The sequence below is a fragment of the Pelobates fuscus genome, chromosome 4, assembly GCF_036172605.1.
Source record: "Pelobates fuscus isolate aPelFus1 chromosome 4, aPelFus1.pri, whole genome shotgun sequence".
In the NCBI taxonomy this organism is placed as follows: Eukaryota; Metazoa; Chordata; class Amphibia; order Anura; family Pelobatidae; genus Pelobates; species Pelobates fuscus.
Genome location: NC_086320.1, coordinates 99938216 through 99963878, shown reverse-complemented (window position 1 = coordinate 99963878; position 25663 = coordinate 99938216). Strand labels below are relative to the sequence as shown.

Here is a 25663-nt window from a genome sequence, read left to right as displayed (position 1 = left end):
AGGGACTTTGACAAATGCCAAATTGTGATTGCTAGAGAACGGGGACCGAGCATCTCAAAACCGGTAAGTCTTCTGGGGTGTGTCCGGTATGCAGTGGTTAGTACCTACCAAAATTGGTGCAAGGAAGGCAACCAGCGTCTAAGTCATGGGCACCCAATTTTCATTAATGCACGTGGAGAGTGAAGGCTAGCCTGTCTGGTTTGATGACAAAGAAAAGCTGATGTAGCTCAAATTGCTGAAAAACCTAATGTTGGCCATTATAAAAAGTTGTCAGAACACATAGTGCATCACAGTTTTCTGCATATCCGCACATCGGCCAGACTGCCCATTATGAACCCTGTCCACCACCAAACATGAACATCAGAATTGCACCATGGAGTAATGGAACAAGGTTACCTTGTCTGATGAATCACATTTTCTTTCAGATTTAGTGGATGGCAAGTTTGTTGTATACCCTTTGGACCGGCGGGGGTTATCCCTGTGAGACTACCCTGCTCTCACCCAGAATGCAGCCACACCAGCTATCAGGAATATCAGCAACGCATTCAACATGGCAGACACCGTGTGGCTCCCTGACCACACTGGACAAGCTCTTCAATAACTTCTTGAAGAAGCTGGAGAGCAGGTTGGGGCACACTGTTCCACAGCAACAGAGTGACCACTCACCTTGTAAGCTGAAACAGACGCCTTTGTCAGTGACAACAGCCCCCAAGGAGAGAAGAGGCGAGAAGCACCCATTGCGCCAATGAAAGGTAGCACGACTACGAGTGATGCTAAGACAACGCTGTGACTCTAATCCTCTCTGCACTACTGGGTGGAATCCCAATCGCAGCATCTGGCTTGTGCCACTTCTCCACCACATGGCTCAAAGGCCTCCAGATCACTCTCATGTTGTGGGACTATGCCTTACCCCTGGTTGGCATTGGTTGAACTGAGCTCCTGCTGAAGCTTAGTGATACCTGAGTCACTGAAGCTTAGTGATACCTGAGTCACTGTTTTTGCTTGTTCCTTAGTCTATAATTTACTTTTTGCTTTGCCTTTAACCAGCTGGGTGCCTCCTTATCCTGCTAAATCACATTTGCCTGCCTCATAATCTTGCCTATTCTAATCTCTTGTGACCAACAAAATTCAATTTTATATGTCATGGCTCTCTATTCACCCTCACCTATCTACTAACATACTTTTCATAAGCATATTTATTATAAAAATTGTGTAGTCTTTATGTTTGCCATGTTACTGTCTACTTTGAACTGCCAAGATGTTTGCTGTTATGGCATTACCAGCATGTATGTGCCTCTACTTCACTGAAAATTCAACAACAAAAAAATGTTCAGAAATGGTTTGAGAAACATGATAACAAATTCAAGGTGTTGTCTTGGCCTCCAAGTTCACCAGATCTCAATCTGATTGGGTATCTGTAGGATGTGCTGGATCTGCTGTGCGTTACTTGGTGCGAGATACCAAAGGACAGATTCAGAGGTTTTGTGAAGTCCACCCCTTGACACGTCAGAGCTGTTTTGGCAGCACAAGGGGTTTTTAATCTTGTGGCTATCAGTATAATATATTTTTATACGGAGACCAATGCACCTGCAGTTCAGGTACTGACTATTGGGCCAGTCTGGTAGTTGTCTAATGTTGCTCTGAATACTTATGCATAAAAGTGCTAACTGTCAGACCTCTTTCATAGCTGACACATAATACTAATTAGCTATCTAATCTAACATCTCTGCTTTACATCTTTAAATATAATTGTGATGTGATGTAGTTTTGGGGGGAGTTTTATTTATTTATTTTTGTATTTTTATTTTAAACAACCCACTCTTTTATTTGGGTTTTATTTTGTCCACCAGTTGTCTTACTAATACAAATAAGGACATTGGTCTCATTATCCTAAATAATACCCAAGGGTTATAACAGCTAATTACTTTTTTGATTGGAAAATTTTGACACTCATTTCTGCCCTGCTAAAGATAAGCTGACAGGAAGTGTGGAAAAAGTGCCGAAGTACCTATTAACTTTGCTACTTCCAGAATTACTCAGTTAGACTGGATTGTTAATATTTAAAATACATTTTAACTGTAGAGGTATACAAGGGACACGGAATGGCAGCATTGGACGAGGTTTTCTACTATGGCTTCAAACCAACACACAGTAAGTCTACCTGTCCACTTCCGTTACAGCCCAAGTCTTCAAATAGGAACGCTCAACTGGATACCTCTAATCAGTTGCTACCCATTTACAAAAGTGAATGAAAAATATAGCTACAGTTTAACCTGGGACCTCCTTGCACCATACCAACTTAATTCAGATAAAGTTATTTTGGTGACTTGAGTGGTCCTTGGATAGAAATGTTATTACATTGGTCACTGAGTTTACATATGAAGAATGTGTCACAAATGGATACAGTGTTCATAAAACTCCTGCTGTAGATGGTTTATGAAAGGTGTAATTCTTGCATGTGAAAATAGGCCTGGCTGTTAAACATTTCTGAAAATAAAGGATTGTGATTAGTTGGACCTTAGGTAATTGTAAAAAAGCATTGTAGCCCAAAAATCATAAATTTCAATGTTTGTTAAAAAGAAGAAAGGAAATATAAGATTTCATAAAGGCACTTAGGGTTCTAAAATTAAGTGCCAGAGTGGTATAAACCTCTACTAAGTAATATTTGATAGGCAGTTGAAATAATGCTGTGTAAAGCTGTGTGCAAACTGCAAATAACTAAAACTAAAAAGCAGTATGGAAGTGATCAATGTAGGCTTTCCATGCACAGGAACCCTACATCAATAGTATGTGCTTTATCCCAAACAGAGTTGGTTAATTATACGCCCATATGGGGTAGCCACTAGAATCCCTGGTATAATGAGAAGGGATGTCCGTGACAGTAAAAGAGACACACTAAGACCTCTTTATATGTCACTGGAGATTACACATAGCATTTAGTTCAGAAGAACGTTAACAGTCATAAAACTCGTCTTAAGACACTAACAAAGTACATGTTCTAAATTATAAAAGCTAACAGCAAGCACTTCAGGGCCCGTTACATTTATCCTTAGAAATGACTGAAGTCTGGTGCCCATCTGTATTTTATTAGTCCTGTCTTTAATATGTGTAATTATGCAAATCATGTCACTAAACCGCAAACTCACCTCTTTATCTGCAAACATCAGCTGCTCTATCTCAGACAACCATGCTCACAATCAAAGACCTTTTTGTTTGCAGACACGACTTCTCTCTAGAAATGTATTACAGTTTTACACTGTTAACTGTGGTGCTGCCGTTATGTAAACCACTCTGATATCCCCTGTTAATGATGTATTTTTCCAGGTCCCCAGGACTTTTCAGTCTTATTGACAGCTTGTGGCCTCCATTATTGCCCATAAAAATTCATGGTCAAAGTCAAGACCAAGGACAGGTAAGACCATTTCAATATTTTAGAATTCATAATCTAGTTACTTTCATTACCTACATTCATGCCCTAAGCTTTATTTTCCTTACGTCTAAATAAGAAAATGCTTCCTAAACAAATGTCCAGCATTATTAATTCAACAAGACTGTTAGCTCGTTTGAGCAGGTCCCTCATTTACCTATTGTTCCTGTGCCACTGTGTAATTGTCTCATTTATTGTAAATTTCCCCCTTTCATAATATTGTAAAGCGCTGCGGAATTAGCTGGTGCTATATAAATACCAATAATAATAATAACAGTGGCCTGTCATGGAGAGTGTTGTTGTTGTTGTTGTTGAAATAATGCTATTTCTCTATTCATGGTTGACATATCCTAAGCCTGCAGTATCACACAATTAAAGGGGAAATCAAAAGTTAATTTAGACCAGGTTTTAAGACCCACGGCTTGAGTGCTGTCTATGGTTTTGTCATTTAAAATTTTTCCTTCGTCAATGTAATATTTGTTTTTTGCCACTTTACAAGGTGTACCTTTTGTGCCAAAATATTAGAACGTGTACTAAAACAAAGTAAAGCAAAAAAACAATGCCATAGAAGTGCAATGCAAGCGCAAGAAACCTCTATTGTCATTGCAACAAAAAAACACAAACGCCATGAATCTGGTAGGTCTGCTTTCATCTCCCTACTCATACACAATACAAATGGGTCCAATGATATATTTATTTAGTTTTGGGGGATTCCTTAAACTGTGCTTCCCATACTACAAAAATTGCAGCAATCAAAAATACAGTATTTTAAAGGAACACTAAAGCATGTAAAATGCAAGCCTGTATTGCTAGCGCTTTAGTGTTTCTTTCCCTATCTAGACAGGTCTCCCTGTAAGTTTGGGATAAAATCATATTAAAAAAGTGTTATCACTTATCTTGTTTCCAGTGCAGAAGCTGCCTCAGCGCTGTTTACCTCTCATTTTGCAGCATCATGAAGGAGACATTGTTCCCTCCAGAGTCGATCTAATTCAATGCTCCTGATGTGCATGTGAGGCTAACGAGAGCAAAAAACGGGGCGCAAGAGAATACTGAGAACAGGCAGCAGCTAATAGCCTGCCCTTCAGTGGGTCCCCGCTCACTTCTCAAGCTGGTTTTAGCTCATCTTGTGCCATTACAGAGAGAACATCTCTGAAACATATCAGACTGGTCCCGCCCGTACAGACGTGGACCCCTTGCTCACGGTGCCTAGAGAGATATCAGCTATGCCTCACTGATGATGCCTAACAAGGCTGAAACGATCGTCTGGGGTTGCTGTATCTCTTGTGCAGAGGGAACTTGCTGGCATTTCGGATCTGGACTGCCTGTATGGGTGGGACCAGTCTGATATGTTTCAGAGATGTTCTCTCTGTAATGGCACAAGATGAGCTAAAACCAGCTTGAGATCTGAGCGGGGACCCACCGAAGGGCAGGCTATTTCAGCTGCTGCCCGTTCTCAGAATGGTTTTTTTTGCTCTCCATGTGAGGCTAATGCTGCATGCCAATCTAAGCTTCACCATAAGAAAGCATTGTATCAATGCTTTCCTACAAGGGGTGCAGTCACGTTATTCGGTTGCCACAGCAGGAAGCTCCTGTAATGGCTGGTGGAATGACAAAACTGCATTGTTTTTATATTGCAGGGTTCAGTCTACAGGACCACTACAGTCAGGTGCCTTCATTGGGGACCACTTTGATGGTCCTTTATTGAAACTAAAACCTAAAAAGCACATTAAAGTTGTATTGGTGCTTAGAGTTTCTCTTTAAGTTCCAGAGTAATGTGTTTAATTTCCATCTTCAAATGGGAGATTTGGTCTTTCAAAAGGACCAAAGACTGTTTAAGGACAAACAGATTTGTGGATACTTAAAGAATTTCTCATAAATCAGAAGAAAACAAACCATTAATGACGAGACAGCTGTTTTTATTAATCTTGACCAATTTAATGTTCCTAACTTTTTATATTAATTTCCAATTGTGTGTACAAAATGCAGGGGTTTATTTGAACATAGCTGTATGGCTGTAAAACCAAGAAAGTTATAAGAGAGGAATGCAATAGGGTATTGATTAACAGAGCATGGGATATAGATGATTCCAGGCTAATAAAGTTTGTTTAGTCTGCCACATTTTCATTGGTTTAGTTTGCTTTTTTTCTCTCCATACTCTCGTACAGATTATTGATATGTAAATAACTCTTTTAAGTGACATCTTGTACCTACTGTGCTCTTTAGTGACACTGTGAAGATAGACATCTCTACATATTCACTGGCAGTAGACATACAACGACTCAATGTTTAACTTTCACAGTCTAATTTAAACAATGATAAACCTCCTAAACAGAAAAAAAACGTCATGTCTATTATCTGTAGCAGGAAAACACGCTATTGTAGTGGTAGTAGAAGTAGTGTCTCATTTTTTATTGATGGCAATTGAAATGAGATTTATTTTAGTTTAAGCTGGTTTAATTGGTTACACATGGTTTATAAAGAATGTTAGGGCAAATGATCCACTGAGATTATCTGATTAATGTGAGAACAGTTTGTCAACCTACTAACATGAAAGAACTGGCAACTAATATTGCAAATCAATATTTTGAGGTTATAACAAAATGTAGTTACTATACAGAGGACACATTCAAAGATAAAATATTGCTTCAGTTGTTTTTTTTTTTTTTTTTTCAATCTTTCTTTTATTGAGGCAATTGTTAAATGGGGTACAGAATAAGGAGGGGATGTACGGTTTTCATACAGTTTGGGGTCATGTCAATACAGTACAACATGTCCTATGAGGGACTGCCTCTTTTTATATTTTGTAAGCTTGCAATAAGATTACGAACAAGAGTAAAGTATTTATAATAAGGTAGAGAACCAGAAGCGAAACATCATGTGGGTTATGACAGTTATAGGTCAGGAGAATCAGTGCTTTTGCCTCATTTTTATATTTTGTGAGTTGGTTAGCAGGAGCACAGTTGAAACAGACTAGTTTGAGGTGCTACATGACGGGTGCGACCATACCACCTAAAGTTGTTACACGGGAACGTACAGGCTGTGCGGCATGAGCTAAGGCTGATCTGTGAGAGCTAAATAAAAAGCCCGTCAGTGCTATGCCTAGTGTTAGTAGTGATTGCCTGTCTTGCATAATAAGTTACCGTGTTGGTCTACCTGGGCCCAATGAATTATACAGTTCAATAATGCTTAACATGTAACTAGTGTGTCTGTGCGGTTTACAGGATACTATTTGGTGCCTCCTGTTGTTAATTTGTTATGTATCTATTAACAGAAGCATATGAGAGAAAGCAAACGAATTAAACAAGATTGGTCTCAAAGCAAAGCCTCACCAGAGAGGGTATATACAAGCGATGAATAGAGATTTACGTGAATTAGTAGAGTTCCTCAGTGCGTGTTTGTTATATATGAGAGGCAGAGCGTTTTGTAATAAGCAGTTAAGGCATGTGTTATAACAATCAAAAACATACAGGGCATGGCATTGCCTTTGCAACACAAGAACAAGGAAAAACAGATGAGTTCTTTTCTAGACAGTAAGTCCCATTGCCGTGTGGGTCATAGTGTATGGTAGGTATGGGACACTTGCAGTCAATCCGTCTTCGGCCTTCAGCCCATGCCGGTTCTCGAGGCCCGCCGTCCGGTGGCAAGAGATCGTTCGGCAGTGTGTCGTAGCCAGATGGTCTGTATGAGCGTTAAGTCCAGTTGTGGGGGTCTCAAAGGTAGGGCCTCTCGTTCATCGGGACATGCTCTCTTCCCCCTGGACTGAGAGAGGGACCTCCGTCCGCTCCTCCCGCGTGTGGTAGCGCCTTGCTTGGTGTGTTTGGGGTCGCAGAGGGAGAGACCGGTCGTACCTGTCGGTAGGTCCCAGTCTGAGTCAATCGGATGTGAGTTTTGACGCCTATTGGCTGTGGCGTTATCACCCTCCATGTAGGTCTCTGCTCTGTGTCGCCTAAGGGCTGCTTTGGAGGTGCGAGGGAGAGTCCGGCCTATTTGGCGCCGGGTTGCCGGGCGGATCCATGCCGCCACTACCTTGAGTGCCACCTTGAAGGCCTGTCTTCGGGCATAGAGTCGTGACCACAGTTTGGCATATAGCTTATTGTAGAGCTCCTCCGTGTTCTCGGGCGGTATGTGGAGCGTGCGGTGTCTTGCAGGCCGCATCTCTCCCTCTTGTCTGAGTTGCAGGGCTGAGGTGTGCTCATCCGCCATTTTGGAGGCCCCTGCTCCCGTGCTGCTGGTGAGGGCCACAGGCTTGTTCGGTGAGTGCCGGGTGCTTGGTTCTCCGACTGGAGGGGATCGGGATATCCCCCGCCGATCCATGGGGGGGGGGGGGGAGGTATCGTTCCCAGCTTACTTGTGCATGTGTGCGTCTGGCGGGAAAGCGGCCGCCTTTCTCCGCCTCCTCCCCCGGTAGGCCTCAATCCGCCGATGCGGTACCCGGTTGTCCCCAACACCGTGTTCAGCATCTCAGGGTTCGGGTCGGCTGCCCCGGTTCAGTGAGCCCACTTACAGGAGGGTGAGCGCACTTTATCTCGAGTTTGTCTTGTTTTTCGTGCTGGTTATCCAGGAGCTGTTGCAGAGCACGTCTGCTCTGCTTGCTGGTCAAGCTCCGCCCCCAATATTGCTTCAGTTTGAATTCAGGTTATATTAAAAGGAGCCCAATTATGAATCTTCAAAAATATAATTTAAACGTATTGAGCATACTAATTTAAAAACAAACAAACAAAAAATGCAATCTTTCTTTTATTTGAGGCAATAAAGAACATGGTACAGAATAAAGAAAGAGAGGTTATATCAGAGAAACATATGTTGCACATGCAGTAGTAGTGTTTAGGAAAATAAACTTCGGTTGTATGCTAAGTTACCAGGGACGGACTGGAATTGCAAAGCAGCCCTGGAAAAAAATGTATACCAGCCCCATAAGTCACTGTGCCACAGTAGTGTTTATGTGTGTGTGTGTGTGTGTGTGTGTATATATATGTGTGTATTAGCGCCGATACCCATAATTTCAGGCCAACAGCCAATAACTTACAGATATTCTGTACATTTACCATTTGAAAAAAAACAAACTATTTCTAAAGGTAAATGCACAAAATATACATGCCACATGCAGTGAATGCAGTGTGTTTAGACAGGGGAGCTGTGTGTGTTTGTGTAGTGGATGCAGTGTGTATTTGTGTAGTGTGTGTATAATAAATGCAGAGAGTGTGTGTTTGTGTAGTGTGTATCTCATGCAGAGTGTGTGTGTGTTTGTGTAGGGATATAGTTTGTGTAAAATGGGGTGGGAGGGGGAGGCATTATTTTTTTTATATATATACATGTTTTATTTCTTTTTTTAGTCGCCCCTTCCTGCTTCTTACCAGGGAGGGGGGATATAGTATTCCCTGGTGGTCCGGTGGCATGGACCCGGCGGTCCTGGGATGTATTATTGACAATATCGGTATCTCTATTGGCCGATACCGATATTGCCTAAAATACCAAATATCGGCTGATGATATCGGCCAGAACGATAATCGGTCGATCCTATATATATATATATATGTATATATATATATATATATATATATATATACACACACACACACACACTACTGTGGCACAATGACTTATACGGCTGGCATACATTGTTTTCCATATATTTTATGTTTATGAATTAGAATTACTCAATCTGGGGTAGCAAGACGTAGCCATGTTTTAAATGTTATAAAGGGATATTTAATATTCTTACTAAAGGACATACAAATATATACTTTTATTATTAGTATGTTCCTTTTTTAATTGTAAATTATAAATATTCGTAAAAAAAATAAGCATACTCTCCACCCACCCCCGCCCCCAGGGCCGGCGCGTCCATAAGGCGGCACAGGCGGCCGCCTTAGGGCGCCAGAGGAGGGGGGCGCAAAAATCCGAATCCCCTGCCTCTGGCTGGAGACTCGGATTTGTCATCTCACCTCTCTCCCTGCAGCCAGCACACAGCAGGAGCCTGGCAGTGAAGTCAGCCGTCCTCCTCTGATGATGTCAGAAGGGGGCGGGACTTCTACTGATCCCAGACTCCCCAGCGGTCCTGACTCTATCTGCAGCCCGTCCCAGCCGACCACCAGGGGTAAGGCTCTCCCTCCTGGCCCAAGGTAAGTCTCTGGGAGGGGAAGGGGGTGGGGGAAAAACTTGTAGCATTTTTTTTTTTAAAACGTTTTTTTTCCAGCCCCTGCCCCCACCATACTCCCCCTGCCCCCACTATACAGCCCCTGCCCCCACCATACTCCCCCTGCCCCCACCATACTCCCCCTGCCCCCACTATACGGCCCCTGCCCCCACTATACGGCCCCTGCCCCCACCATACTCCCCCTGCCCCCACCATACTCCCCCTGCCCCACCATACTCCCCCTGTCCCCACTATACAGCCCCTGCCCCCACCATACTCCCCCTGCCCCCACTATACAGCCCCTGCCCCCACCATACTCCCCCTGCCCTCACTATACGGCCCCTGCCCCCACCATACTCCCCCTGCCCCCACTATACAGCCCCTGCCCCCACTATACAGGCCCTACCCCCACCATACTCCCCATGCCCCACCATACTCCCCCTGCCCCCACCATACTCCCCCTGCCCCCACCATACTCCCCCTGCCCCCACTATACAGCCCCTGCCCCCACCATACTCCCCCTGCCCCCACCATACTGCCCCTGCCCCCACCATACTGCCCCTGCCCCCACCATACTCCCCCTGTTCCCACCATACTCCCCCTGTTCCCACCATACTCCCCCTGCTCCCACCATACTCCCCCTGCTCCCACCATACTCCCCCTGCCCCCACCATACAGCCCCTGCCCCCACCATACTCCCCCTGCCCCCACCATACTCCCCCTGCCCCCACTATACGGCCCCTGCCCCCACCATACTCCCCCTGCCCCCACTATACGGCCCCTGCCCCCACCATACTCCCCCTGCCCCCACCATACTCCCCCTGCCCCCACCATACTCCCCCTGCCCCCACCATACTTCCCCTGCCCCCACCATACTCCCCCTGCCCCCACCATACTCCCCCTGCCCCCACCATACTCCCCCTGCCCCCACCATACTCCCCCTGCCCCCACCATACAGCCCCTGCCCCCACCATACTCCCCCTGCCCCCACCATACTCCCCCTGCCCCCACTATACAGCCCCTGCCCCCACCATACTCCCCCTGCCCCCACCATACTCCCCCTGCCCCCACCATACTCCCCCTGCCCCCACTATACAGCCCCTGCCCCCACCATACTCCCCCTGTTCCCACCATACTCCCCCTGTTCCCACCATACTCCCCCTGCTCCCACCATACAGCCCCTGCTCCCACCATACAGCCCCTGCTCCCACCATACAGCCCCTGCCCCCACCATACTCCCCCTGCCCCCACCATACTCCCCCTGCCCCCACCATACTCCCCCTGCCCCCACCATACAGCCCCTGCCCCCACCATACAGCCCCTGCCCCCACCATACTCCCCCTGCCCCCACTATACGGCCCCTGCCCCCACCATACTCCCCCTGCCCCCACTATACAGCCCCTGCCCCCACCATACAGCCCCTGCCCCCACCATACTCCCCCTGCCCCCACCATACTCCCCCTGCCCCCACTATACGGCCCCTGCCCCCACCATACTCCCCCTGCCCCCACTATACGGCCCCTGCCCCCACCATACTCCCCCTGCCCCCACCATACTCCCCCTGCCCCCACCATACTTCCCCTGCCCCCACCATACTCCCCCTGCCCCCACCATACTCCCCCTGCCCCCACCATACTCCCCCTGCCCCCACCATACTCCCCCTGCCCCCACCATACTCCCCCTGCCCCCACCATACAGCCCCTGCCCCCACCATACTCCCCCTGCCCCCACCATACTCCCCCTGCCCCCACCATACTCCCCCTGCCCCCACCATACAGCCCCTGCCCCCACCATACTCCCCCTGCCCCCACTATACGGCCCCTGCCCCCACCATACTCCCCCTGCCCCCACCATACTCCCCCTGCCCCCACCATACTTCCCCTGCCCCCACCATACTCCCCCTGCCCCCACCATACTCCCCCTGCCCCCACCATACAGCCCCTGCCCCCACCATACTCCCCCTGCCCCCACTATACAGCCCCTGCCCCCACCATACTCCCCCTGCCCCCACCATACTCCCCCTGCCCCCACCATACTCCCCCTGCCCCCACTATACAGCCCCTGCCCCCACCATACTCCCCCTGTTCCCACCATACTCCCCCTGTTCCCACCATACTCCCCCTGCTCCCACCATACAGCCCCTGCCCCCACCATACTCCCCCTGCCCCCACCATACTCCCCCTGCCCCCACCATACTTCCCCTGCCCCCACCATACTCCCCCTGCCCCCACCATACTCCCCCTGCCCCCACCATACTCCCCCTGCCCCCACCATACTCCCCCTGCCCCCACCATACAGCCCCTGCCCCCACCATACTCCCCCTGCCCCCACCATACTCCCCCTGCCCCCACTATACAGCCCCTGCCCCCACCATACTCCCCCTGCCCCCACCATACTCCCCCTGCCCTCACCATACTCCCCCTGCCCCCACTATACAGCCCCTGCCCCCACCATACTCCCCCTGTTCCCACCATACTCCCCCTGCTCCCACCATACAGCCCCTGCCCCCACCATACAGCCCCTGCCCCCACCATACAGCCCCTGCCCCCACCATACTCCCCCTGCCCCCACCATACTCCCCCTGCCCCCACCATACTCCCCCTGCCCCCACCATACAGCCCCTGCCCCCACCATACAGCCCCTGCCCCCACCATACAGCCCCTGCCCCCACCATACTCCCCCTGCCCCCACTATACGGCCCCTGCCCCCACCATACTCCCCCTGCCCCCACTATACAGCCCCTGCCCCCACTATACAGCCCCTGCCCCCACCATACTCCCCCTGCCCCCACCATACTCCCCCTGCCCCCACCATACTCCCCATGTCCCCTCTACGTCCCTCTATAGCCCCTGCCCCACCATACTGCCCCATGTGCCCCTCTACAGCACCTCTATAGCCCCTGCCCCCACCATACTGACCCTGTCCTCCTCTACTGCCCCTGTGCCACTCTACAGCACCTCTATTTACCTCCATAACCCCTGCCCCACCATACTGCCCCTCTACAGCTCCTCTATTTCCCTCTACAGCCCCTGCCCTGTCTACAGCCCCTCTTTCCCTCTAAAGCCTCTGCCCCACCATACAGCCCATGCGCCCCCTATACAGCCCATGCTCCCCCTATACAGCCCATGCCCCCCTCTACAGCCCCTGTCCCCACTATACTGCCCATGCCCCCCCCCTATTGCTTTTGTGCCCCCCTCTGTATCCCCTGTGCCTCCTCTATTTCCCTCTACAGCCCCTGCCCACTGCCCATGCCCCCCTTTCACACTCCTCTACTGCCCCTGTCTCACCCCTCTACTTCCTCTACCCGCCTCAACAGCCCCTGTCCCCCCCTCTACTTCCCATTTACCCCCTACCATACTGTCCCTGTGACACCACTTTATTGCCTCAGTGTCCCTCGTTACAGCCTGTGCCCACACCATACTGCCCCTGTGTCCCCCTCTACTGCCCCTGTTTCCCACCATACTGCCCGTTTCCAACCACATTGCCCCTTTGCTCCCACCACAGCCCCTATACTCCCTTCTACAGCCTCTAACTCCCTTACTTCACATCCCTTCCACTCCCTTTTACCCCATAACAACAGTACAGCCCCTATTCCCTTACTACAGTCCTTACCCCCACTATAGCCCCTCTCCCCCAATTGCTGCCCATATCCCCACACTACAGCCCCTGTTCCCACTTGCAGCCATCAACCTACTTCAGTCCCTAACCCCCTACTACAGCCCCAATTCCCCACTACATTTCCTAAGCCCCCAATTACAGCCCCTAACTCTCAACTACAGCCCCTGTCCCCCTACTACAGCCCTTAACTCCTTAATTAGAGCCCCTATTACCCCACTAAAACTCACTACCCCCCCCCCCCCCCCATCTAAGATTAGGTTCTGGATCTGCCCCTGCTCTGTATACCTATCTACATGTCTCTGTATGACTATGTCTGTCTGTGTCTGTATGTCTCTATATGACTGTGTCCGTGTGTTTCTGAATGTCCCTGTATGCCTGTGTCTGTATGTCTCTGTATGACCGTATCCATATGTCTCTGTATGCCTTGTTCTGTATATCTTTGTGTGACTGTCTGTGTATATATGTCCCCGCATGCCTGTGTAAGTATGTATCTGCATGCCTGTATGCCTTGTTCTGTATGTCTCTATATGCCTGCATCTTCATGTCTCTGTATGTTTGTATAACTGTGTCTTTATTTATCTATATGCCAGTGTCTGTGTGTCTGTATGACTGTATGTCTGTGTACCTGTATGTGTTGATTGTATGACTGTGTGCCTGTATGGCTGTGTTTGTTTGATTGTGTGCCTGCATATTTCTGTGACTATGTGCCTGTATGTGTGTGTAGCTATATATCTGTCTATATGGCTTGGGAGGGAAAAGTTACACAAAGGAGCCTGAGGGGAAGAGGGACACACAAAAAAACAGGCTGAGGGGAGAGACCCACAGAAAAGGGCTGTGGGAAAGAGAGACATACAAGGGGGTGTAAGTCACACTAAAGGGGGGTACAATACACTACATGGGGATTTCAAAAGGCTGGATATGAGACACCGCTAAAGATACATCTTATTCGTGTTGGGGGGGCGGCAAAATTCATCTTCGCCTGTGTAGCCAAAAATCCTTGCACCGGCCCTGCCCGCCCCCCAGTCCAGAGGAGGTCCGACTGCAAAGAGGTCTCCGTGCCCGGGCCGTGTTGCAAGGAACATGAGAATGGCCACCTCTCCCGCCCAAATAACACACTAGGCCTCGCCTGGATCCTCGGTAACAACTTGTAGCTGGCACATCCTGGAACCTGCCTAGGACACCATGCCAGCGTGTGGCAGCAGGTGGGTGAGTAAAAGCGCCTGAAGATGAAAATGTGCTGTTTAGTGGAGGGGCACTCTCGAGACACGTCCGTCTGCCATGATAGTCAGGTCCCGCCCCCAAGCATGCTAATTTTTAAATGTTTGTTTCCACTACATTGTGATGGGATGTGCATTGTAAAGCATACCATGGGACCTTCATTTTTTTCTGATCTGTGGATTGTCTGGTCACTGACTATAATTTGACTTCAAGTTGTATTCTGATTGATTGAAAACACCAAGCAGAGAATCAAATGTAACTTGGGTTTCAACCAGATCATTTTCTTCTGTCTCCCCTTGCAGCTATTTAGTAAACTAATTAAACAAAAAATATCCTGCATATCCATCATCTTCTAGAGATATTAGATCTACTGACATATAATTTTTTTTTGAAAATTCATTCTTAATACTTATGATCGTCGTACTGTGTTTTCTGCCCACGTCATCTTTATCTATCTCTATTTATGTGCTACGAACCTGAATGATCTAACATATGGAATTTTCACAAAACTTGGAACTGCTGGGAATCGACCAGGAAACTGCAAAGATTAGCCCAAAATTGTTGAGCAGGAAAAATTGCTTAGCTGGAGATGGTTTTCTTTTTGGGCTATTCTGTCCTAACATTTGCAAATCCTTGGTCAATTCGTGACACTTCTCAATTTATTAAAATTGCTGACTAATGTACGTTGTGTTTACTATCCTTATCTTTTCCAGGCTTTCTGTTTGCTCATTTACTCATTGAACAGATTTCTAAATCTAATTATCTCCTTGCTAGGGTAAGTTGATAATACCATCAACACCAGTCCAGCCTGTAGAAATAAGATTTGATGAATATACTTAATGTGTAAGTGATGGTCCTGTTTTAAACACATGGTGACATTCACAGCATGAGCAGGTAGTGAGTGCAAATTCTAGTATTTCTGAATAGGGAACATATACTTCATATGTGAGCTATTGATTGGAGTGTCCTTTTAAGTAAATCAAAGTGGAACTGTCAGTTTGGAGTCTTTGCCTTTTTTGAGAGTAGATACGCTTCCTTAACCCCTTAAGGACACATGACATGTGTGACATGTCATGATTCCCTTTTATTCCAGAAGTTTGGTCCTTAAGGGGTTAAACTTCTCTCTCCAGGATCTTATTTTGCCTGATCTTCAGCTCCTGGTGGCTTTTTCTGCTTGGAGCTGTGTCATTAGTGTACTTTCAATCTGTGTGCAGTGCAGTGAGATCCCTGCATGTACTGTATTGCATATCCTGCAGAAGATGAGATGAGTCAGTAGAACAGCCTCCAGTCTTTATTTTAGTTTTTCATAAATAAATCCCATCTGTATAAGAAGCTGACAAGGGACAGTGCTACTATAGGAACAAAACCTAGAGAAAAACAATGTGTGCAGTGAGGAAGCAAAACAAAGACATTACAGGACAGAGTGAACCCCTGCATACACTTGGTCAGCAGAGTTAAATATACAGATTTCAAATTTCAGGTTATTCAAATATAGTGTTAAATTTAAGTTTATTCTTAAGGGAAAAATGTGATCTGTGTGTCCTCTACTAGTGTTTATCATTGGTTGTGGGAAGTTAGGGCCTGCAGATTAAGGTTTATTTTGTATTATTTTGTGCTTTGTTGGGTTTTTTTTATGTAGTCCTAGATGGGATTTCCTATAACTTCACACTAATTAGATTTGTGGGTTTTTTTCTGGATGTATCATTTCCAAAATTATTTGCAGCTTTAAGGGGTTAATTAAAGATCTGGAACATTTCTTTAAAAATCCCAGCAATGGTAAGTCTTGATGAGGCTAATCCTCCTGTGCTTGCTATGCTGATGTATTTTGTATAAATGCATGGGATTTATTTTTTTTTTAACTCTCTTTTCAAACACATCATATATATCATCTTACGTTTAGCAGAAAGCCTGACATTTGAATGATATACCGTGATCTGTCATTTTACATGAAGGCCTTGCTGTTATCCTAGAAATCGTCTGCATGTACCTACCAGGCTTGCAAGCAATATAATTTTGATTTGCAAAGTACAGTTGGTATAAGTGCACTAAACTACATTTATTTTCCTAGTTTTTTTTTTTTTTTTTTAAATTCTTTATTTATTCACAAGGTAGGTAACCACAGGTATGTGAAAGCAGTATAAAGAAATACAAAGTGCGATAATATAGTATCACATATACGAACAGTTAGATCATGAACATACAATGGTTTTGAAAACATTTACGTTAAAGAAAGCAGAAATATTAATCAGTCCACAGTTTTCATAACTCGTGAGAGTTCCGTTGTTATAGATGCATGAACATGTATGGAGTTACACCTCATTGTTTTTTATTTTAGTAATATAGGAAGATATCGGACATCTTCTGTACACCTCTCAAGTCTATATATATCCCTAGCGTGTTAGGGCATTGGGCCTAGGTTCTCGTCTAGAAAGCCAATGAATCCCAGTTCTATATACAAGACTAGTTGGTTTATATGATATCTTTGACCTCGTATCATTTGTGGGCGCCGCCCAAGGCCTTGGATCGGCACGTATGTGGTATTTTGTCCAAAGCATTCAGTGGGCGGTGTCATCTAGGTAGGGAAAGTAGCGATGATATAGCTTGGTGTACATGGAGTCGGACGTAGAAAGGTTAGAGAAAATAGGGTGAAGGAACTTAGTGAGAAGAGGGGGAGGGTGTGGGGAAGGAAGAGGGGGGGGGAGGGTGGGAGGAGTAGGTTCAATCTGTAGTAGCGTGTTATAATTATTAGTAGGTTCCATAAATTAAACTTAATACTATAAGGCGTTGGGCCCTGGTGGAAATCGAGGTGCCTCAAGCATCTTCCCCAAGCCATAACCGGCCCCGACGAAGATGATATCACAGGCGGGGTTCTGGGGTAGGTCCCCTTCTCCTCTCCCCTAGTCTCCAAGTCCGCTATTTATCCACGGGGCCCAGACCCTATCAAACTTTTTAATAGTGCCTCTAACTCGCGCCGTCAGCTTATCCATAAGGAAAGCATCTTTGATCTTTTGTACGACTACGTCGACTGGGGGGGTCTCGGTCTGGAGCCACACTTGGGCCAGGGCTCTTCTGGCTGCCAAGTTCACTTTGTGTAATAGGTTTTGTTCCACTCTGGGCCAGTCATCAAGAGGTCTGGCCAGGAGGAACACCCATGGGTCTAACTTAAGCTCTCTATCAAAAATATCCTTCAAAAGTCCTACCACCCGTTTCCAGAATTTCTGTGCTTCAGGGCATTCCCACCACATATGTATGTAGGATCCCTTCCGGCCGCAGCCTCTCCAGCACAGGTCCGTGGGTGTTTTGTGCATTTTATATAACTTCACCGGGGTGGTATACCACCGAAAGATGGTTTTGTATGCCTGTTCCTGCATGGAGACACATATAGACGAAGAGGCTGCTGCCTCCCAGATTTCTTGCCAGTCGACGCCTTCCAATTCCTCACCCAGGTCAGCTTCCCACTGAGATATATATGTGAGGTCACCCCATTCCGTCGTGTGTGTACTCAAGTGGGTGTACAGGATGGAGATGAGGCTCTTAGGAAACCGTTCTTTGAGGCACATAGATTCAAAGAAGGTTGGCCGGCTCAGTGCACTGGCTTTAATCAGAGGGGCCTGGGCGAAGTCTCTCACCTGGAGGTAGCGAAAGAAGTCGGCGGGGCGTAAGGTAGCCCTAGACTTAAGTTCTTCAAATGTAATAACAGAGCCGTCTTCATATAGGTGGCAGAGACGCTGTACCCCTGTGCCTTCGATACCCCTAAAATCCCTAGCGTTTAATCCCGGTGGAAATGCTGTGTTTCTCAAGAAGGGAGTTAGGGGGGAAAGTCGGGGTGACAAACCATATTTGGTTGATGTGGCGTCCCAAAGTCTCAGAGAGTTCGCAATAGCCGGGCATTCGATGTGTGTCGATGGTCTACGGTCCCTAGGGACCCACATCAGAAATTGAGGCAAGTCTGGTCCCGTGAGGGACGATTCTAAGTCTACCCACCGCCGCTCCTCTGGAGGGGAATGCCATATGGCTATCTGTGTAAGTTGCGCTGCTTGGTAATAGAAGTACAAATTAGGGAGGCCCAGGCCACCTCTCGTCTTCGCTCGATAGAGAACGTTTCGAGAGGTCCTGGGTCTCCTGTTTTGCCAGATGAATTTCCCTATTGCCTGTTGGAGTGCGCCCAGGTCGGATTTGGTCACTTTAACTGAGAGGGCCTGGAACAAGAACAAAATCCTAGGGAGAATGTTCATCTTCACCGAGTGGATTCTGCCGATCCAGGAGATCGGTTTATCCAGCCATTTCTCCATATCCGTCATTAGCGTGTGGATCAGAGGCGTATAATTTTGTGTGAATAGTCGAGCCGGGTCTGCTGTTAACCATACCCCCAAATATTTGATATGATCCCTAGCTGAGCGAATCTGGTATGTGTCGCCTATGGAGGTTATGTCCGGTTCAGGCATGCAAATAGGTAGTGCGCAAGATTTAGGCATGTTTACTTTGTATCCTGCCAGTCTACTATAGTCAGCTAGGACACCCGTTAACGCCCTCATAGACGGAAGTGGGTCAGCCAGGGTCAGTAAGATGTCGTCGGCGAAACCCGACACAACGTACTGATGGCCCCCCACCGAGATCCCATGGATGTCCGGGTTGTCTCGTATTGTCTGCAGAAGAGGTTCTAGGGAGAGGATAAACAGCAAGGGAGACAAAGGGCATCCCTGTCTGGTGCCGTTTCCCAGGCCAAAGGGTGTCACCCTCGCCCCCGATATGCGAACCCGTGCTTTAACATTTGTATACATTGCTTGCACCACAGTTATAAATCTGGCAGGCCAAAGTATCGAAGGACTTCGAAAAGATAGGGCCATTTAACCCTATCAAAGGCCTTCTCAGCGTCAAGGGATAATAACAATGTTGGGATCTTCCTACTCGTTTGTCTCCAAATGAGGTCAATGTTCCGCCGGGTATTTTCAAAAAGCTGCCGGCCAGGTACAAAACCAACCTGGTCAGGGTGTATCAGTTTTGTCAAGAAGGGGTTTAGTCGGTTGGCCAAGACCTTCGCCAAGATCTTGGAGTCGTGGTTGATCAGTGAGATCGGGCGAAAGTTGCCCGGGTCGAGATCATCCTTGCCCGGTTTAGGTAACAATACCACGTCCGCCAATGACATGTCCCGGTCTGGGACGCCGCCCCCCATGAGGTCGTTAAACCACGACTCCAAGTAAGGTACTAGCTCCTCTCGGAAAGCTTTATAATAACTGCCCTCGAAACCGTCTGGACCTGGAGCTTTATTACCTTTCAGCATGGAAATTGCAACGTTTATCTCATCGGCAGTTATGCGCGCTCCGAGAGTCGCTGATTCACCGGCTTGTAGTTTTGGCAAAGTGAGACGGGACAGAAAGGTATGGGCATCGTCCACTTCTCGTTGAGGGTCCGAAGCCGTTCCGTTGGAATGGTTGTATAAGTTAGTATAATATTCCGTGAAGACCCCTGCAATCTCAGTGGGGTCTGTACAGATTTTACCCGAGGCGTCTTTGATACGCGTGATATGCGAGTGTCCCTGTCTCGGGCGTAGAGACCTGGCTAACAAAGTATCCATTTTATTGGATTTCTCGTAAAAGGTCCGTCTGGACCAAGTCACGGCCCTGGCAGTGTCATCTATGAGTGTGTCGCGGACCGAGGATCTCAAGTTCCGCACGTCCGCTAGTGTGTCCGGCGACTGGAGGGCTTTATGCTTTTCTTCAGGTTTCCCCAATGCCTCCAGCTGTGCAGACAGCAGTTGTGTTTTACGTCTTTTCTTCAACGTGGCCTCGCAAATCAATATACCCCTAATAACCGCTTTGTGTGCGGCCCATACCGTAGCCGGTCTTACGCCCGCACACGCGTTTCTTGCGAAATATTCGAGCAGTTCTTTGCGGACAATCTCCACTATAACCGGGTCCTGTAGTAAAGAGGTGTTTAACTTCCAAGACCACGGGGAGGCCGCACACAACTTATCCAAAGTCAGTGTGACCTCCGCGTGGTCTGACCAGGTGATGGAGCCGATAGCAGTGCCCGAAACCCTGGACGCGGCACAGGAATTAATAAGGAATGAGTCTATCCTAGAGTAGATTTTGTGAGGTGCTGAGTAAAATGTATAGTCTCGACCATCGGGGTGATGTGCTCTCCAGATATCAATGAGGCCTGTGCGGTGTAGGAAGGTGCGGAGCAGTTTGTCCTGGCGACCACTCCCGTGAGACCTCGGGATTCCGTCGCGTGGGCTTCTGTCCACCGCAGGGCATGGGGTGGCGTTAAGGTCGCCACCCACGATTACCATGCCGTGAGGCAGACCGTTCACGACCTGGGTCATGTTGTCCCAGAAGTCCACAGAGGGATCGTTAGGGGCGTAAATATTCAGAATATGGATGGCGTGAGAGTACAGAGTTCCGGATATTAATATAAAACGGCCACTCGGGTCCGCTGTGACAGTCCCTACCCGAAGCGGGCATCTATGGTGTAAAAGCACCGCCACCCCATTCCTCTTGTTTAATGCCCTTGCTTCGTGGGTAGTCCTATAAGTGTGGTCCCTGAGGTTGAACTTCGCCGATTTCGGTATATGTGTCTCCTGCAGGAGTGCTATGTCCGGATTTAAACGCTTGAGTTCCCTAAACATGAGGCGACGTTTATTCGGTGCGTTTAAGCCTTTGACGTTCAGGGATAATAGTGTCAAGGGCATTGATAGTGGATGAGGGAAAGGCTGAACCTACTAGCCATTTTTACCAAATACCGGTGATAGACGGGTGATATACAGAGTGTTGTCTTAGAGTGTCTATCTATGCCCCCTGTGTCAGGGCCAAGCTCTGAGTCACCGCAGACCGTACCAACACCTCCTCCCAGAGAGGGTACCATAAAGGAAGGGGAGGGAAGGGGAGAAGGGCAAAAAGGGTGAGAGGGAGAGGGAAAAAGAAAAGTAAAAACAGAGATAAAGAACAACGTATATAACAAACTCCTGGTCTTATTCGTAGCCAGGGACAAAAGGGGACCATGTATAGGCTCCTCTGGAGTCCATAAAAGGCTCCAGAGTCGCCCAGACATAGACCAACGAAGAAACGGGCACCCACAGGGTGCCTAGACGATTAACTTTTGCATGAAAAACGATGTAACAATAGGCGAGATGTCTCGCGATCCCGCCAAGGCCAGCCCGGACCCACGGTCCAACAGAGGAGCCCCAACCCCGCCCCGCCCGCCCAGTCCCATGGAAGACTCCGTATTCCCCCCCTCCCCGATCCCAAAGGGGATAACCCCCACTGACGGGGTCAGTGGGCGGGGGGAGGAACAGCTAAAAAATTGCATCCCGGAGCAGGATGGGCGGTCCCGAGGGCAAGGGGCGCACGGTGAAGGGGGGGGGCATATAAGACCCGGAAATGCTAGCGGGTCAGAATCAGGGCGTAGCCCGTAATAAAATATAACGAAAGATAATATGAGGCAGCAAACCCGGGGCGTCTAATCGCCTAAGGAGAGGGGTACAAAAGTATTTTTTTTTTTTTTTTTGGCCCACCCGCCACCCCGAGGGGGTACCGCCTCCCTTGTACAAATCCAGGTGGGAACAGGTTCGATAGGGTGCATCGCATAAAACGGGGGGAGGGGGGAGGAGAGCACCGGTCATAAGGGCCGTGTTGCTGCATAGGTCTAATAATAAGAGGCGGAGAGATATCCCCTGCACGTCCCGGCTCTAACCCCCAAGGCACCGTAAACATGGTATATACGACAGGGAAATCCCGGCATAATTATCGCTTAGTGTAAAAGTAAACTTGCAGAATCTAACACAGCTAGCTCCCTCCTCCCCCACCCCTTGAATGAGAGTCAAGGTGTCCCGGGTGTAAAACATCAGATCATAACAGACCAAATAATGACCATCAAAAGTAGCGAGTATGCCCACGGCCGCCGTAAGTTTGCGATGGTCAATCAAGGAGAGCCGTTCGCCATCATACTTTTGATCACTCCCTTCCCCGGAGTCACAAAGGTGCAGACAGATTAAGGGCCAAGGTAGGAGGGACGGTATGGGGGTGCGATAACGTACATGTGGGAGTGGGAGAAATCCCTAGCCCACCCCAATACTAGTGGTCCCCCCCGATAAAAAGGAGGAAGAAAAACGTTTCGGGGCGACTCTATAAGGGGCCCCCGGATCCCGGGTAAAAAACAAAAGTGGGGAGGATGAGGGATCCCCGCAATCCCCCTCCCAAACAACAAGGGCCCACCCGGAAAAGCTCACCGCTCTGGGCCGCCGACCGCTCACCCAATGCCGCGTTAGAGGGTGTGAAATCATTCGCCCGCATTGTACCACTCACGAGGCAAGGCAGGGAGGACCTCCGCCGAAGACCTCAGGACCGCGAAGCCCTCTGGTATACGAATCCCGAGCTCCGACAGGAACGCAGCCGGATCGCCATCAGCATGGAGAACTTTCGTGCGGCCATTTTTGAAGGCCAGTAGTCGAAAAGGGTGACCCCATGCGTATTTAATGGATTCCTGTTGTAATATTTCTGTAACAGGACGCCAGTCTCGTCTTTTCTTTAGGGTAGCAGGAGTTAAGTCCTGATACAAGGCAAGGTCTGTCCCGTTATACATAATTGGGCCTTCCCTGCCACGTTTCATTAAGGCCTCCTTTGTCTGGAAGGACAGAAACTTAATAATTACGTCTCTCGGTCTCTTATCGTCCGCCCTCCTGGCACGAAGCGCCCGGTGAGCCCGCTCGATGTGCCATAGGTGTTCTGGCACATCGGGGAGAAGCGGTTTGAAGATCCTCGAGACCACCTCCACCAGGGACCCCTCTCCCTCCTGTTCCGGAAGGCCACGGAGACGGATATTATTCCGTCGCGACCTGTTACCAAGGTCGTCGATCGCTACTGCGGCCATCTGCAGTTGGGACGTCAGGGAGTTTATTTGAGCAGCTGACTCGTTGTGGGCCTGTACTGTAGACTCCATCCTCTGTTCGAGTGCCGCCGTCCTCGTACCCAGGGCCTGGATTTCGGCCTTCACTTCCGTCGTAGTGCGGACGATTTCTGTAGCCAAGTAGGTGCGTACCTCCGATAGTTTGGCCAATATTTGGCTGGCATCCGAGTCCAAAGTCCCTGCAGCAGTACCGCTTCCAGGGCTCGCAGGAGAGGTAGGTGTTCCCATGCCGTCCCGACCGCCATCTTGGGTGGATAGCCTCGCAGCTCGTGTGGCCGCAAACATATCGGGAACCGATGTCACCGATTCCAAGGGTTTTTTCACCGGTCTTCTTTGGGTCCGTTTATCCATCCCGGTCCCCTGTACTGGTAAGTCGAAAAAGGTATCGAGAAATATCGAATTTCAGCTTTTGTTTGCCGTTGGCCCTGTGGTTACAGCGGAGCTCTAGCCAGACACGTCCAGCTCGCTCGGCTGCAGACCACGCCCCCCTTTCCTAGTTTTTTTATATGAAATATAACTGTGCTGTTTTCACAAACCGCATTGGACCAAATAATGACTATTAAAGGCACTTAAGTTATTCCAACCACTATAACCACTGTTATTTGCAGTTCTGTGACGGGGGAAAGTTACACCCCCAGCACATGTAATTTAGGCATAAGTCCGATTCTGGGCTGCCTAATGTCAATTTTGTGCAGATCTTACATCTGTCATTAGCGCGCACTGCATGCTGGTGACAAACGTTCTCTGCTTCTCTCTTTGCAGCTAGACCCTCAAGGTGGTGTCTCTCCATCCTCCCTTCTTAACTGCAGCCCTCTCTAATCCCTGTGCTATTTTTTTCTCCCAATCTCCCTCTCTTTCTTAATTTTTTTTCATAATTTTAATTTTTTTTCATAATTTAAAAACAAAATGGGGGGTTGGCGTAATCCTTTAAAGGATTACAGAACATGCACTGATTAGGATTATTTATATAGCGCCATCAGATTCCGTAGCTCTGTACAATGGGTAGACTAACAGCCATGTAATTTTAACTAGACAACTGGACGTACAGGAATATTCTTTGTGTTAATCAAATTTTGTGAGATAAATGTATTAAACACAATGTGCTATTTTGGCTTTTTTGACATAGTGTGCTTCAATAGACAAAGTATCATCATATTTCTTTATATATTGTTAACTAAACTGTACATTTTCGCAAATTAAATCTCAATGGCAAAACAAAGGTAAAAAAAAGACTGGCTATTTTTGCCTCCGTTTTTACATTCGGATTTAATTCACAATATTTCAGAGTCAAATGCTAATTGAGTGTTTGCTTGTTTGCTTGTTCTGAGGGAATATGCAATTTCCACTAACTTTATGGTCCAATTAAAACAGATTTTGTTAGAATTTATTTGGCATATGTACTATATCTCACCAACTCGAATGCCATTTTGTTTTGGCATCGCTTAAATGTGTACACTGATGCTTCAGCCAATCGGCAACTGCGTTTGCAAGACCTCCTCGTCTGGGTCTTTCAATACATTAAGGGAACTAGTTTCACACATATGGGTATACAATTTCAAGAGACCCCATATAGTAAACCTAAAATCAATCCTTTTCTTACTCATCTAGTTACTCAATGATTCCCTTGTAAGTCAAGGATATAATTAAGAGGATATATTTGCGTGACTGAGTTGCATTCGAATCTGTGTTTGTTACTGTATGTTTGTGTATGTCTAGCATTATGTGTAAGAAAGAAGGAATGGAAAGGGAAATATAAATAAAGGATTAGAGGATTTTTTTTTAGATAATGGTAAGAGTGTAAATCCCCCTGTGTGAGCTATAAATGGCAGTGTGGTCACAATTGCACGACATGGCATTATGTAAAATTAACTGTGATGAGTCTACTAAAATGCTTCCATCTCATTACTGACATTTTCTATCAAACCTAATGATTAATCTTTTTTTATCGTTGGTTATTTCTTTCTTATTTTTTTATTTATTTATTTTTATTTAAGTTTTCAGACAGAATAATGGGTTTACAACACAGTTGGCTTAAATATTGCCCAGTAACAAAATAATAACAAATATAGATAGTTATTACAATACCAGTGATCCCATTGCCTAAGTAACTGGACGGTAACATTCACCATAATACTGTTATCTTGAAATAAAACTAAAAAGGAAACAGTTTTTGCAGAATAGAATAAAACAAATGCATTTATATTTAAAAAACAAAAAAACAAAAGTTTCCTTGCACTCAGTCACGGCTTCTTAGATAATCCCGGGTGCATAGGTTAGCAGGCTGATTTCACATAGAATATCCAAAATGATGGCTGCACTCCTCGGGCTTCATTTAAAATCCAAATAGTTTATTGGGTATA

General features: G+C 47.2%; 1 protein-coding gene across 4 annotated transcripts in view; it reads left to right on the top strand.

The window, feature by feature from the left end:
• The window catches only part of SPIDR (scaffold protein involved in DNA repair), a 536808-nt gene that overhangs the window by 480352 nt on the left and 30793 nt on the right, over positions 1 to 25663 (top strand). For all 4 annotated transcript variants that reach the window (XR_010090743.1, XR_010090744.1, XM_063451403.1 and 1 more), the window contains exon 12: positions 3325 to 3412. Coding sequence is in view for 2 of the 4 variants with exons in the window: in XM_063451403.1 (XP_063307473.1) it covers positions 3325 to 3412 (88 nt within the window). In the remaining 2 variants the exon portion in view is untranslated. The remainder of the gene's footprint in view (positions 1 to 3324; positions 3413 to 25663) is intronic.